This window comes from Cetorhinus maximus, chromosome 6 (genome assembly GCF_964194155.1).
Source record: "Cetorhinus maximus chromosome 6, sCetMax3.hap1.1, whole genome shotgun sequence".
NCBI classification, from domain to species: Eukaryota; Metazoa; Chordata; class Chondrichthyes; order Lamniformes; family Cetorhinidae; genus Cetorhinus; species Cetorhinus maximus.
Window position 1 is genome coordinate 40020534 of NC_135884.1, and position 16787 is coordinate 40037320.

A 16787-nucleotide genomic window follows, 5' to 3' on the forward strand; every position below is an offset into this window, starting at 1 on the left:
ATTAAAATCCTGGAATTCCCTAGCAACACAATGAATGTAACTACACCACATGAGCTGCAGCTGCTCAAGAAGACAGCTCACCACCACCTCCTTGAGGGCAATTAGCAATGGGCATTAAAAGCTGGCCTAGCTAGCGATGCCCATGTCCCGTGAACAAATAAATATTTTTAAAAATCCAGAAGTTGAGCTCCACTCACAGCTGATCTTTGAGTGTTAATCATATATTTTTTGGATGTTTAATGTCATCATCTGACAGACCTGAAGTGTTCAGTTTATGGAGGCCTTCATTGCCTATAGCAATTTTAGTCTTTATGGCTTATTAATCCAGTTTGGAACTATCCAGGTCCAGAATACGCATTGTCAGAACAGGTTGAACTCAGAGAAGAGGCCTACTGCCTTCCAGTTTAGTGTTAGAAATGTTGTGGTTATCCTGTGTCTTTTTTTTGCAGGATTAGTAGCAATATCTGTAACAGGAACAAATGTTCAAGGTTTTCACAGACCTTCAGGATTTGATTTCTTGTGCTCTCTGACCTGCAGTACCTGGCCACAGCATGTTGCTTGACTGCAATGGTGGTGCTGTTGTTGCCTTCCCAGGCTTTACAGCAGCGCCACACACAAAGCTGTAATTTTGGGGAGAAAATGGACCGCAGGCTTCAAAAAGTAAATTCAAAAGTGAAAAAGGTTTTGTACTGCCTGCTACAAGCTGTTGGGAGCTTTTACGGTGTAGACTTATTCTTGGCCCAGTCTCAATTGCTTAATCATGTCTCTCCCCACAACTTCCTAAAGAAATGGCCTGCAGCAGCAATGGATCCTTCTGTCTGTGGAGCTTTGCCTAATGTTATTTCCTGCCCCCTGACCCTGATATGAGCTATTTCGTGGCTTGTACCTGCAAAATCCTAAAAGCAGGTAGACTTACTAACTCTTTCCCAGGTCAGCGATCTTACTGGAACTTGATGTCTGCTGACTGGAGAGAGTTGCGACGTCCCAGGAGGGCTGAACTGTGCGTAGGATTGCTACAGTGGTGCAGAATCACTTAAACACTTCAACGCTGTGAATACTTGACAGTTGTTCCACTTTCACATCAGTTCTTCTGTTGAATGTGGAAGGGTTGAGACTTGTTTATTTCTCAGTCAAATCTTCAATAATCACTTGCTACCACCAATGTTGCATTCTTCTGTTTATTGCTAAGGTACCAGTCATACAACAAGGACTGGTGGAACAATAATGTAGGTCCTTTAAAGTCATAGAATCATAGGGCAGAATTTTCTGCCTGCCAGGCGGGCGGGCCCGACCCAATCTCCGGTGGGCAGGGATTCGATCCCCGCCAGAGAAGCGGGCCCCGTCGTCATTTTAAGTGGGTGGGCCAATTAAGGCCCACCCAGCGTGTCGCCCGGTGGGAAGCACTATGCACTTCCTGTGCGGGCAGGGGGGGTTCCCCAAATGCGAGAGTGCGCTCTTTCGTGCATGCACACGAAAGAGCGCACATCTCCCTGAGGCAAAGTGCTGCCTCAGGGAGATCGCTGACAGTTGTAAAAACCGTAAAAATAGAAAAAAAAAAATCCTTAACATGTCCCCCTCTTGTGACAATGTTACACGAGATGGGACATGTTCATAAATGTCACTAAAACTTTATTGAACTTTTTAAATCCCTCCATGAAACCTCATCCCGCCGGTGGATGAGGTTTCGTGTTTTTTCTATTCCCCACCGGGGCTCCTGGCCTGCCCACCAACCTTAAGGTTGGACGGGCAGGTCCTTTAATTGTTTCAATGATCCTATGAATGGCCTCAGTTGGCCTTTGACAGGTCGGCGGGCACGCAGCTGATTTTGCTGCGGCCCCGCCTTCCTGAAAATTTAAATGGGCCAGGATGACGTCGGGGGTTCCACCCAATGTCATCCCGCGTCGGCGAGCGGGCCCCGCCCCCTGCTCACCAACGGGAAAATTTAGCTCATAGAGTTATACAACACAGAAACAGACCCTTCGTTTCTGTGCTGGCCATCAAGCACCTATCTATTCTAAGCCTATTTCCCAGCACTTGGCCCATAGCCCTGTATGCTATGGCGTTTCAAGTGCTCATCTAAATACTTCTTAAATGTTGTGATGGTTCCTGCCTCCACCACCCCCTCAGGCAGTGTGTTCCAGATTCCAACCACCCTCTGGGTGAAAAGATTTTTCCTCAAATCCCCTCTAAATCTCCTGCCCCTTACCTTAAACCTATGTTCCCTGGTTATTGACGCCTCCGCTAAGGGGAAAAGTTTCTTCCTATCTACCCTAACTATGCCCCTCATAATTTTGTATACCTCTATCAGGTCCCCCCTCAGCCTCCTCTGCTCTAAGGAAAACAACTCAAGCCTATCCAGTCTCTCTTCATAGCTGAAACGCTCCAGCCCAGGCAACATCCTGGTGAATCTTCTCTGCACCCTCTCCTCTGCACCCTCTAGCCGAGGCATAGAATATAAGAGCAGGGAGGTTATGTTGGAGCTGTATAAAATGCTAGTTAGGCCACAGCTGGAGTACTGTGTGCAGTTATGGTCACCACACTATAGGAAGGATGTGATTGCACTGGAGAGGGTGCAGAGGAGATGTTGCCTGGGTTGGAGCTTTTCAGCTATGAAGAGAGACTGGATAGGCTAGGGTTGTTTTCCTTAGAGCAGAGAAGGCTGAGGGGGGACCTGATAGAGTATACAAAATTATGAAGGGCATAGATAGGGTAAATAGGAAGAGACTTTTCCCCTTAGCAGAGGTGTCAATAACCAGGGAACATAGATTTAAGGTAAGGGGCAGGAGGTTTAGGGGGGATTTGAGGAAAATATTTTCATCCAGAGGGTGGTAGGAATCTGGAATACATTGCCTGAGGGGTGGTAGAAGCAGGAACCCTCACCACATTTAAGAAGTGTTTAGATGAGCACTTGAAGTGCCATAGCATACAGGGCTATGGGCCAAGTGCTGGGAAATGGGATTAGATTGTGCTTGATTACCAGCAGGGACACGATGGGCCGAAGGGCCTGTTTCTGTGCTGTATAACTCTATGACTGTCTGACTCTACTGCAGACCAATAGTATTGGTGTTCGCTGAGGGAAAAGTATGGCCAGGAATTTTGAGGCTGAAGACGAATTGACGATTGAAGATGAATAAACTAAAGTGGCAGGGTATTAAATGCCTTGAAGTTAGACTGGCTTATTGTTCAACAACCTCTTGACTCAAGCCTGCAACCTTACAATTTAAATAAATGTTAATGACAGAGTTATCAAGAGAGTACCAATAATAGCATCACACTTGCTGCTTGAGTCCTTTAATTGACAGCTTGGGGACAGCTCCAGAACATGAAACTTAAAGCAGGAAGTAAATTCCAGTTAGATTTGCTGAATAAATTATTCAAATGACAACCTATTAACTACACATCTGCCAATAATAAAATGTAAACATACTTATAATATGTGTAAAATGTTTACACTCTAAAGTCACAGGGTTAGAAATTGAAATTTGTTTCATTGCAAAGTTATTCATATATAAGTAGATCTAGATCTGATTTTATGGTAACTGTGGCAACCAAGAGAGCATAAAATGTCCCAATGCCCACAGTTGAATAAATTATGCAAATACTAATTTATTGATTGCAATTTGTTCGGCTGCCTGTATCCTCACACATGTGATATAAACATTTTTTGTCAGGAAAATAGCAAAATTGTGCAATTCTTTCCAGCCAGAATAGTAGGTAATGTTTTGAGTCGAACTATGATAGAAGATAGTTCATTAATACGTTTACTGTGTAGAAATAGCTAAATAATTAGATTTGTCAGACAATCTGTAGATGTACCAGTGGCCATGATGTACAGATCGGTCCAATTAATTTTATAATCTATTTTCACTCATGTAGTGCAGTACACCAGCTGAACTTTTGAATAAGAATGTATCATATAGTAAATATATAATCAGAAGAAAGAATTAGGCTGATTAATTTGAGTACATTAAGTGACAGAGCAATGGGCATCTGGGCTATTGTGTTGGTTAGGATAATGAATAAGGGTGAACTACATGGGGAGCAAGAGGGGTTGGAGACTATAGTTGGTTAGCTTAGACCAATTTGCAATTTGGTGAGCTACTGCATTTTGTAGAGCTGGCATTGTTAAATTAATTATGTTTTTCTCTTAGTTCTATTGCTGTTGTTCATCTGCACCAGTGGCATTGATGGATAGTACCATCAACATTTTTAATATACAGATGTTTTGCATCTGTGGTGAGATTCAACATTAAATAATTATTGCAATCGAAAATTCACTTGGCACTGACAAGAAATAACTATGTATGCTGTTGTTGAAAGCAAGTATACACTTCGTCATAATTAATTAAAAACCCTGAAATCTTGGCATGAATTGCATGCTATAATGTACATGTACAAAGAATTTGGTAGAGACATACATGTCTGATACAATCTCTAAGTAGCGCAGTTACCAGTCTATTTTGATGTATTCTGTTTGTTCTTTGTCTTTACTCTAACGTTTTTTTGAACAGCAGTAACCCCTTTGACAACCCTACAGTATAACATTGTGCACAGGCATTCGGAAATGAACGTGAATATTTTATACAGAAGAAATTACTTTCTGGCTATACTTGGCCTTCAAAATAAAATGAAACATTTTATACTGTACTGTTGAAAAAAGATTAATTTATATGAAGTAGAACCCTAAATTTCTTTCTGCTTTGATGCAAGAAAACTTCCTAGCTGAATTGAATACCTTCCTGCGTTTGATCAACTTTATAAGCTGTCGTGAGCTTTGTGGTTTCCGAAAAGTCTGCCCACTTTTTTTGCAGACTCAGATTCCTCCAGTAAGATTGCAGCGTTTCTTCTGTAATGTGACTGTTCTGCCCTCAACAAATACAACTGAGGCAGCAGCCTGACTTGGTATAATATCTTTCTTTGTCTCACGTTGATTTTTTTTTTTGCTTTACATAAATTCCTAAAGTGAGTCCAAGAGCTACTGTCCAGCGGAGAGGTTTTGAAGCCATTAATTTTAGTATGTGCCAGACCCTGTTTATTTGTGGAGTGAAATTGGATTATAATTTTTTCTGTAAATGTGTATGGTGATATTTGCTCCGGTAAGTAAAAACCAAATCCTTTAACATCTGAAAAAAATTGTAAGCGATGTAGCTTTAATTAAATATTTTGTGGTCTATTCGAGAAACATTGCAATAACTATATTTGTATTCTTGTTTGGAAGCAAGTAATTGGTACGGTAGTTATTATGGCACTTTTATTGTTTTCTCTTCTTTTCACTTTGGTGAATGATTCTACATTTCCTTGCCAACCACTTATGTTCCATACATTAAATTAATGATTGTTAATTCTTAACAGAGACTTGTAAAAATATGCAATATATATTGTTTCATTTAAAATGTTCTTTTGCCTATTTGCTCATAGTGAGCATTACTGTACAGATTCTTGCTATACAGAAGCAAACATAGAATCCTTTGAGGTTGAGTATCTAAAAACTATAAAGGAAAAAAGATAAGGATTGTGTTTTTCCCTCAGAATCAATGGTTTACCAATGGTTAATCATTTTAGAAGCTCTCGCAATCTTTTCTAAGTGCATTTTAATTTATGGATGAAACAATGGCATAGCTTTCGAATGTATCTAGGTGGCGTTAAGTCTCTAGAATGAGGGATATTTGCAATTACCAGGCAGAACACAGCCTTATATGCTGACTTTCAGCAGCTAACGATGTACACTCTGTGTAAACAAAACACAAGTGAAAAATAAGTATTAGAACCTGTTGCAATCTGTGTTTGTGGCAGATCTATTGAATTCACTTTGTTTTTTGATGTGGTTTGCGTAAAGCTATTCAGTTTGGAACTAATTTGCCATAGAAACAACAAGGAAGGATGGAAAAAGCACCGTAAAGCTCTTGATATAAAAAGAACAAAAATGTCTACTTTCAATCAGTTTTGTTTTGAACTTGATCTTTAAGGTTGCAACATTGGAAGGGATGACTATAAGGAAGCTTGTGACTGAAATGCATGCTTTCCAGCCTAACAGAAAGTGTCAGTTTTTTAACAGAGGTGTGTGTTTTGGATCACACTTAGCAAGGTTTTTGAGTGATAATTGTAATATATCACGGAAATGATAATTCATCATAAATATTGCATCTTGAATGCATTATCTGAGAAATAGTTAATTAGGAATGGTCTATGGAATGGATGGAGAATTTCTTTAAATTATTCTTTATCAATAGCTATTCTTCTTAATTAAGCTATTTGGAAGATTGACTCATTTATTTCAGATAATGTGGCCTATACACCAAAAACAATTTGGCTGTGCCATGGCGACCGCTTAACCTTAGAGGGAGCATATAGAAATAATGCACTTATCAGCATTGGCAGCACTCGCGTGAATGTTGACCATTGTTTGCTGTTCATACCTTTGCTTTAGCTTCTACTTTACATTAGCAATTTCGTAAAATTAAAACTAAAAACTTATGGCAATATTAGTGTTTTATGGTGATGCACTGCAACACCAATCCGCTTGTGTTTTTGGAACTGAATTTTGGCTTACACCCTTAAGCACATTTTTTTAATCATGTTTGCAGAAGCTTGACCTAGTGTGTTAAATTTCCTGGATTCAATGTGCATACTTGGACACCACACTTTGAATGGTAATCTGTCATCAGTGGAGGAGATAATCGATAATAGAATGTTTAAAGTCATCCCTACATTTTTTTAGGGTGATGCTGAATTCAATGGAGTGTAAGGTGAGTTAGTGTTGTTTGCCCTGTCTTCCTTATCACATCAGTGTTCTGTTCTTCATTCATAGGTGGCACTATAGGGAATGCGTATTGTCTAATGAAGCCCAGGCTGCTGGTGTTTCTCCAGTTTCTGTTGGAAGCTGTACCTCCCTCATTCCAATTAGCAAAGTTGCCTTGCTGACATTGTTTTTCCTCATTTTTTTAATTTCACTTGTGTGCCTGCTTTTACAATGCATTAAATATTGGGTGGAATTTTTCGGATGGTGGGGTTTCCCATTCTGCCACCTGAAGGGTCGATGGGAAATGCATCCTCGCTGATCACAATAGCCAAACAGCGAGGAGCGTTAATTGGCTGGAAATGGGACTTCCACTCTTCACTCAGTTGGAAGTCCCACCTGAGAGAGCTGCCAGCCAATCAGATTGGCCAGCAGCTCCGTAATCACAGCAACGCCAACAGCAGCAGTGGCCAGGGTGACCTGCTGGGCATTCTTCCTGCTCCTGAACTCCTCCTGCCACCCTCAAAATTGAGGCCAGGCTGGAAACGGCCCTTATGTGGCCAATAGGTGGCCCAAGGCCTCAAATGGGGTGAGGGCAGGTGAGCCACCCAAAGCCTTGTCCATCCCCTGTAAAATTGCACACAGGTTGGGATGGGCGGGTGGCTGGCAGGAAGGCCATCTGGGGAATTTTTTGGGCCCCACCATCTGCAAACTGTAATTTAAACTTCCTGGTTTTAGACTTTTCATATATCAGTGAGGGTTTTTCAATTTGATTGGTTGCCTGCTCACATGCTACATATCCTCCACAGAGGGTCCCATGCTGGATCAGATGCCCAGCATTAGCAAGTTGCCACACAAAAGCCCTGAAAAAGTCTGTGGGCATCTGTAAGCATAGTGAATGCGGAGTGCCATTCCTTCATCATTCATCACAAAACCTTGGGCCAACATAATGAGATCTAAAGTGTATGAAAGTGGACATTACTACACTAAGATGAAATAGCCAAATCCAAATGTCATAATTTGGCTAATTTAGAGAGACTCACACAAGACCAAATTTTGATTACAATATTGTCTGCTCTGTGCATGTACTTTACCATTTTGTTAGTTAGATCAAAGATTTACATCCTTCCATGTTGGTGATTTTCTGTTAAAGAAGATAACTGTCCAGACAATTAGCATGACCATCAAGACTTAATTATTTTTTATTTCAAGTATTGCATCAGTTCTACATTTACAAACATAGAAAATTGGTGGGCAGGCAAAGACCAGCTGGGTCCATCAAACCTGCCCCATCTGGATAAGAGGCACATTTATTTGTGCAATGCCTGCTTCCAAAGCCTCAGAATATCTGTCCACAGACAGACAGTGCAGTAAATAAAGGTAAAATGAATCCAATTGCTCTTTCTTACTTTTGGATGCCTGCTTGTTAGAAAAATGCAACAGTAGGTATTTCCCTACTAATTTTGAGCTTAGATTTTTATAAACCTATGCCTTCGATGCACATTAACTTTTATTACAACGTGCTGTCTCTTGTCCTAGTTATGCTGCACATTAAAGATGCTGAAATCACCAGATAATCATGCATCATTTAAGCTGCACCTCTTCAGTTTCTAAGCAACACAATTAATGTACTTTACTTTTAAAAGTTTAAAGACTCCCAAGTAAGAAGGCTATTTATTTCCTCATCTGACAACTTTAAATGCTCATCTACTGAATGGGGTGGATTATGCTAGGGAATAGGGCTCGATATCTATGGGATGGAATTTCCATGCTTTGAGCAGGAATTTCAGTCTCCGTGGAGTTTTAACTTCTTGGCATGTGTGTTTTTCATTTTCAGCAGATTCCCTGCCTCGAAGCCAGCCTGATTAGCAGGCTTGATTCCCTTTCAGGTGGGGAATACTGTGGAAGAGGGTGCAGCCCAGAAGCAGGTAAATTTCTTGTTGCTCAGGGTAGAGATTGTGAGGGGGCATGGGAGTTGGGTACATGGTTTAGAGGGTTGTGGGATTATCGTGGGTATCATAGAGATATTGGAGGCAGAGATAGGAGAGACGGGAAGAGATTGGGCTGAGAAATGAGGGATCAGATGAGAGTTGGGAGCGTCAGAGAGAGGTCAGAGTGAGGGAGATGGGCATCAGGGGGAGAGTTGTGAAGATGGGGACGAGTGAGACAGGAATCGCAGGGGTGCCAAATTTAGGGAGATTTTAAGGTTTGCTTGGAGGGCTGGGGAGAAGTACCCCTCCTCCCCCTAGCCCACTAGCTGTGCTGGAAAAGCACTTAGCTGTTCCATGTAGCAGTCCCTGCCTCCTCATAGCTGCCTGGTTTCACAAGGCCCAGGAAACTCAGTTGGCCAACATTTAGCCTAAATTACAGGTAAAGTTTTAGGCACATAGCCCCATCAAAATGTTCAAGTAAGTGACCCTCCACCTGGAATTGGTTGGTTGTCTGTCTCCTTTAAAACCAGAAGTGGGAGGATTTGAGGCGAATTGGACTCAGGTTTGAGTTCTTTTACATGATACCTTCCTACCCAGCCCAAACACAGATGCTTTTTGGGGTCAAAATTACCCTGTAAGTTTCTGGTTCCTTGGGTAACAATACTTCAGTGCTTGCCCAAATGGCCATTCTTCATTTGTGCGACTATTCAAAGGTCCCAAAATTACACTTTGGATAGTAACATACGAACACTAAACCATTCATCTGTTAAGTTGTTTAAAATAAATGATTTAACTCTTCCTAAAATGTTGAATAGAGGAATTCCAGTTAAGCATGGTCGTGTTAGTACGTTAGTATTCCACAAAACAATTTCAAGGCCAATGAGTCATGATAGGCTATTCAAATTTTGGTGATCTACATTTGAGGTCCATAAAGACACACTTAAATATCAGGTTCACTCAACACAATCAGGAGCAGGAAACCTGACTGATATTTCACTTTTCTAGCACGCAGGCACCACTACCATTTTTAAAAAATTCAGTCATGGGATGTGGACTTCGCTGGCTGGGCCAGCATTTATTGCCCATCCCCAGTTGCCTTTGAGAAGGTGGTAGTGAGCTGCCTTCTTGAACCGCTGCAGTCCATGTGGTGTAGGTACACCCACAATGCTGTTAGGAAGGGAGCTCCAGGATTTTGACCCAGCGACAGTGAAGGAACGGCGATATATTTCCAAGTCAGGATGGTGAGTGACTTAGAGGGGGACCTCCAGGTGGTGGTGTTCCCATCTATCTGCTGCTCTTGTCCTTCTAGATGGTAGTGGTCGTGGGTTTGGAAGGTGCTGTCTTAAGGAGCCTTGGTGAATTCCTGCAGTGCATCTTGTAGATGGTACACACTGCTACGGTTGTGCATCGGTGGTGGAAGGAGTGAATGTTTGTGGATGTGGTGCCAATCAAGTGACTGCTTTGTCCTGGATGGTGTCCAGCTGCTTCAGTGTTGTGGGAGCTACACTCATCCAGGCAAGTGGGGAGTATTCCACCACACTCCTGACTTGTGCCTTGTAGATGGTGGACAGGCTTTGGGGAGTCAGGAGGTGAGTTACTCGTCGCACGATCCCTAGCCTCTGACCTGCTCTTGTAGCCACAGTATTTATATGGCTAGTCCAGTTTAGTTTCTGGTCAGTGGTAACCCCCAGGATGTTGATAGTGGGGGATTCAGCGATGCTAATGCCATTGAACATCAAGGGGTGATGGTTGGATTTTATCTTGTTGGAATTGGTCATTGCCTGACACTTGTGTGGCGCAAATGTTACTTGCCACTTGTCAGCCAAGCCAGGTCTTGCTACATTTGGACATGGACTGCTTCAGTATCTGAGGAGTCGCAAGTGGTGCTGAACAGTTCAGTCATCAGCGAACATCCCCACTTCTGACCTTATGTTGGACAGAAGGTCATTAATGAAGCAGCTGAAGATGATTGGGCCTAGGACACTACTCTGAGGAACTCCTGCAGTGATGTCCTGGAGCTGAGACGACTGACCTCCAACAACCACAACCATTTTCCTTTGTGCTAGGTGTGACTCCAACTAGCAGAGAGTTTTCCCCCGATTCCCATTGACACCAGTTTTGCTAGGACTCCTTGATGCCACACTTGGTCAAATGCTGCCTTGATGTCAAGGGCAATCACTCTCACCTCATCTCTGGAGCTCGGCTCTTTTGCCCATGTTTGAACCAAGGCTGTAATGAGGTCAGGAGTTGAGTGGCCCTGGTGGAACCGAAACTGGGCATCAGTGAGCAGGTTATTGCTAAGCAAATGCCACTTGATGGCACTGACAATGACCCCTTCTATTACTTTACTGATGATCGAGAGTAGAATGATGGGGCTATAATTGGCTGGGTTGGATTTGTCCTGCTTTTTGTGTACAGGACATACCTGGGCAATTTTCCACATAGCCGGGTAGATGCCAGTGTTGTAGCTGTACTGGAACAGCTTGGCTAGGGGCATGGCAAGTCCTGGAGCACAAGTCTTCAGTACTATTGCTGGAATATTGTCAGGGCCCATAGCCTTTGCAGTATCCAGTGCCTTCAGCCGTTTCTTGATATTATGTGGAGTGAATCGAATTAGCTGAAGACTGCCATCTGTGATGATGGGGACCTCCAGAGGAGGCCGAGATGAAACATCCACTCGGCACTTCTGGCTGAAGATTGTTGAGAATGCTTCAGCCTTATCTTTTGCACTGCTGTGCTGGGCTCCTCCATCATTAAGGATGATGATTTGTAATACCTGTAATCCTCAACTAAAATCGGCTAAATATCCCATCTGTTCCTTTTACTCCTTAGAAGCTCAGGAACTTAGAAACTTAGCAGGTACTAAACAGAGATCAATGAAGGCGTTTACGTATTATAAAAGCAAAATATTGTGGGTGCTCCAGATATAAAATAAAACCAGAAAATGTCAGAAATGCTCAGCAGGCCCAGGCCATACTGCATCGGTGGAGTGAAAAACAAATTAACATTTCAGATTGATGATCTATCGTCAGAACAGTGCTGATGAAAGGTCACTGACCTGAAATGTTAACTGTTTCTCTCTCCATAGATGCTCCAAGGCCTGCTGAGTATTTCCATCATTTCTATTTCTGTTTAAGTATCATGCTTGGGATTTTGCCTTCTCTGATTGGACAGTGATGTAAGTGGGCAACATAACAATGATTTTCCACTTCTGTTTTTGAAAAGGTCAGAACAAAACCAAGTTGATGCAATGTCATTGATCAAAACCCATTCAGCTTCACTAGGAGTTATTTTATGTCTCAGCTTTTCAAACTGTTGGGTATATTCCCAAAAAATCTGGGAGATCTCTCTCCAACCCCCTAGGCAAATTGATTAAAATTAGTCCAAGAGCTCACTCTGGTCCTAAATCCTATGTGGTACTTACCTTGTGTGAGAGGTTACCTCCACCCCAGCCAGGAACAGATCTAGTTCTTGCTTGAAGCAACTCAGCAAATAGACATCCACAGCAGGAGCTGACAGCCTATTCCTTCTTTGGGAAAAGAATCATCACCTGATATATAACCTAGGTCTGACCTCATATAACCTAAAATTGTGACCCTTGATCCTCCTTAACCTATTTAATTGGAATAGGAATACATCATTTCATCATCTTATAAACCTCAATAAGGTATGATTGACTTATGCCTTCATTAACAATTTGGTCAGCTCAAGCTGTGTGTAAAGTTCATTCCATTGCAACATATTTTAATTGATCTTGTAAAAGAAATAAAAACTTAACCCTTAACTTTCAGCCGGAAATTAACTGCCCTGTTGGGTGGGGTACTTTTGCAAATTTTTAACTCATATTGTGATGCTGAAGAAAGTAACTACCTCATGTCTTGTACACATTCTTTTTCTTTTTCTATTCTGTTATTTTGTTACTTTAACTTTGATTTTGTTCTATCTAGGATAATCCACCTATTTTAAAAATGTTTATTCTTTTTCAAAAAATTTACATTTATTTTCCTAGCCTTTGCCTCCTCATGGTTTTTACTATACATTCTGGAGGTGGCAGATGATTTGTCTTTTATTTGGTAGTGCCGTAGTGCACTGGATTGTGGGTGAACAACTCAACTTGCCAGCATACATGTTACATGTTAAAACACTCCACCTTTCTTTTTTATTGCTGTGAAATTAGAAGGCATTACAAAATAATTTGTCATGCCTCTAGGGCCTCCCTCTCAGCATAAATTAGAAGAGTTTACATTTTTTTCATTGCAATAATTAGACATCCATGACATATCTATGCCAGAGATTAGTAGATGTTTTTAAATGGTTTGAGCTATCAGTCCTATCCTTCCAGTTCTTTAGTCAGCTCAGAGCTTTGCTTGTCAGCTTTCGCTTGCATCTAAATGCAAGTAAAATATTTATTTGGCAGACTTCAAAAAGGGGAAAGGAACAAAATATCATAAATAAAATTCATCCTGGTGAGAAGAAATGAGTTAAGTCCAATTAGACTGACTATCTTGCTCTCTTTAGGTCCATACACATGACAGCATCTTCATTTTCCTCTATTAAAAGTCTACATTTCAAAAAGTAGTGGCTATTTCTTTTCATTAGTCGGGTACCTGACATATGTGGAAACACATCAGCCTATCTGAGTATCCAAATCAAAATACTGAGCATTTCACACAGGTAGAATTTCTAAGTGCCTGATATGACATGGATACATAACCCATTAGAACAGCCATTTACCCAAGTATAACTGAAGCATACCCTCCCTACTTTTGTATTCAATTCTCCTCACAATAAATGATAACGTTCTATTAGCTTTCCTAATTACTTGCTGTACCTGCATATTAACCTTTTGCAATTCATGCACTAGGACACCCAGATCCCTCTGATCTCCGAGCTCTGCAATCTCTCGCCATTTAGATAACATGCTTTTTTATTCTTCCTGCCAAAATGGACAATTTCACATTTTCCTACATTATACTCCATTTGCCAAATCTTTTCCCACTCAATTAACCTATCTATATCCCTTTGCAGCCCCCTTATCTCCTCTTCACAACTTACTTTCCTACCCATTTTTGTATAATCAGCAAATTTAGCAATGATACCTTTGTCCCTTCATCCAAGCCATTTATATAAATTGTAAAATGTTGAGGTCCCAGCTTTCTCTTGTCCTATCTATCCTTGTATAGATCTTGGAACAGGATCAACACCTTGGCTAAAATCCAAAATTTAGCTATGTACTCCAATAGCTTCCTTCTTTCTTCAAGACAGTCCTATGTCAAAAGTCTTAAGAAAATTGATGAAAGCAATCTAAGTGATTTTCGTTGAGGCTCAAGATGTTCTGTAATCTTGTATAAACCAACAACCTATCCTGTATTTTCATCACAAAGTGGAAACCAAGCTTTTCTGTTGTGACTATTCCATGGACATCCAATATTCATACCTCAGCAATTGAAAGAACCATCTCATGAATCACTGACATCACTAAGGTTCCTTGGTTATGTTTAGTCAAGAACAACTTCACATTAGTTATGCTAGGTGACAGTTTATGGGATAAGTTAACAACTTGAAATGAATTGTAGCTATGCTTTAAATTGCATTTGCATCAAACATTCCTTGCTTTATAAGCTTGTCTTCAGGTTCAAAGGATTTCCATATAGAGCTCACTGTTCTTCCTCCCGACTATCCTTTTATTTGTTGACTGACATAGCCTTCTTCAGGTGGTAGGACAAAGCAATGCATGCAATACATTTCTTCCTGCTCACTCTCAATGTCATGCCTGGATCAACCAGCACAAACAGATCTGAGAGGATGAGTTAAAGGGCATAATTTTCCTTTCTTTTCCCCAATCTAAAGTAGAGCGTTTCACATCAGTATGGAGTTCTTTCCATTAGACTTGGTGAGAACTGACAATGCTCTCCAAAATAGGGCAGATGAGTTTAAGTGACAAGTAGTTAGCAAAGTTGAATGTTTGTCTTAATTGGAAATTGAATGTTGCTCAGCACATTTTATATATGAGAGTGTTAAAAGTAAATTAAAACCACTGAAAGCCATCGTTAGATTGTAGACATGATTAAAGTTATGAGAACATACGAACCTAATAAGAAAGACACAAACAGAAAAAGACCAGCTCGCCCATCAGCTCCACTCCATGCAGCCTTGTTGCAACTAGGCAACAAAATCCTTAATGATCCCCATTCACCAACAGTCTTGTAATCTCCTGGGAGCGACAAAAAAGAAATTATATATCTTTGCGGTATATGTGCAAACACCAACTTTCTGCCCTAATAACAATTCATGTGCATGGTTGTCACACAAGTATCACATATCATTTGAGTATTCATGGAAATATTCCTTTATGTTCATTATTACCACGGTATGATTTCCATAGATCGAAATTTTGCACTTTGAAAAAAGTTACCATTGAGAAAAAGTACTTTTGCCCTTCTTGCTGCTGCTACTGCTGCTGCACAGGGAATTGCATGTAGGTGGCTGAATATGAAAATAAGGTATCCATCACATCTCTGATGACAATGTGGTCTACATATTGCCTCAGGCTAAATGTATCACCTGATGGGCATTTTTACGATAGAAGTTTAATGCTGTCATAACTTGACAATGTCTAACAGCTGACATATACCAGTGATAGTCTCCCTAGTTAGCTTGATTCTTCTCAGGCATTAATCATCTAAGAGCCCAGGATAGCTGACCCTCAGCCACTAGGTGACGACAGTTAGGGCATGCTCTGTGCTTTCCTTATTATGGCCTCTGCACTCTCAGGCTGTCAGCTCCTCTTCCTCCTCCATGCTTCTCATTGTGGTTGGTGCTGGCTGTTTTCTTCATGCTGATGCAGTCAAGCAAAGTAAACTGACTGGAGGTGAATTGTTGCTAAGCTCTATATCTCAACCATGTTGGAATTAGAAATTTGTATTGGAGAGAAACAGAAGGTAAACACGAGTATCAGAATGGTAAATTTAGCTAGAGCTCCCCATATATGACATCTTCCAGTCGCCTGACAAGCTGAATGGGATTTGAACTGGAAAATATTGACCTGATTCTTCCAGTCCCAGTAGCAGCGAATGTTGAAACGTTTGTCGCTAACAGGCTACGACACTGGCATCTACCTAGCAATGTGGCAAACTGCCCAGGTATGTCCTGCACACAAAAAGCAGGAAAAATCCAACTAGCTAATTACTGCCTCTCAGTCTACTCTCAATCATCAGCAAAGTCATGGAAGGGGTCGTTGGCAGTGCTATCAAGCGGCACTTACTCAACAATAACCTGTTCACTGGCACTCAGTTTGCATTCTGCCAGAGCCACTCAGCTGCTGATCTCATTACAGCCTTAGTCCAAGCATGGACAAAAGAGCTGAACTCCAGCAGTGACGTGAAATTGAGTGTCTTTGACATCAAGGCAGCATTTGACTGAGTGTGGCATCAAGGAACCCTAGCAAAACTGGAGTCATTGGGAATTAGGGGAAAATTCTCTGCTGGTTGGAGTCATACCTAGCACAAAGGAAGATAGTTGTGGTTGTGGAGGTCAACCATCTCAGTCCCAGGACATCACTGCAGGTGTTCCTCAAGATAGTGTCTTAAGCCCAACCATGTGATGTTCCCTGATGATTGAGAGTAGACTGAGAGGCAGTAATTAGCTAGGTTGCATTTGTCCTGCTTTTTGTGTACAGGACATACCTGGCCGGTTTGCCACATTGCTGGGTAGATCCCAGGACATCACTGCAGGTGTTCCTCAGGGTAGTGCCTTAAGCCCAACCATGTAATGTTCCTGATGATTGCATAACGTTCAGCACCACTTGTGACTCCTCAGATACTGAAGCAGTCCGTACCCATATGCAGTAAGACTTGGACAACATTCGGTCTTGAGCTGATAAGTTGTAAGTAACATTTGTGCCACACGAGTGCCAGCCCATGACCATTTCCAAAGAGAGAATCCAACCATCTCTCCTTGACATTCAATGGCATTAAATTGCCAAAACCCCACTATCAACATCTTGGGGGTTACCATTGACCAGAAGCTGAACCGCACCAGCCATACAAGTATTGTGGCTACAAGAGCAGGTCAGAGGCTGGGAATTCTGTGGAAAGTAACTCAGCTCCTGACTCCCCAAA

The 16787-nt window shown here is 41.5% G+C and overlaps 1 protein-coding gene across 2 annotated transcripts in view; it reads left to right on the forward strand.

The window, feature by feature from the left end:
• synpra (synaptoporin a) overlaps positions 1-16787 on the forward strand; it is a 437007-nt gene that overhangs the window by 255163 nt on the left and 165057 nt on the right. The window contains exon 1 of one of the 2 annotated variants that reach the window (XM_078543649.1): positions 4961-5096. The exons of the other annotated variant lie outside the window; for it this stretch is intronic. Within the exon in view, the coding sequence (XP_078399775.1) occupies positions 5073-5096 (24 nt within the window). The 5' untranslated portion in view covers positions 4961-5072. Of the gene's footprint in view, positions 1-4960; positions 5097-16787 lie in introns of those variants that run through there. 2 annotated transcript variants of the gene reach the window in all.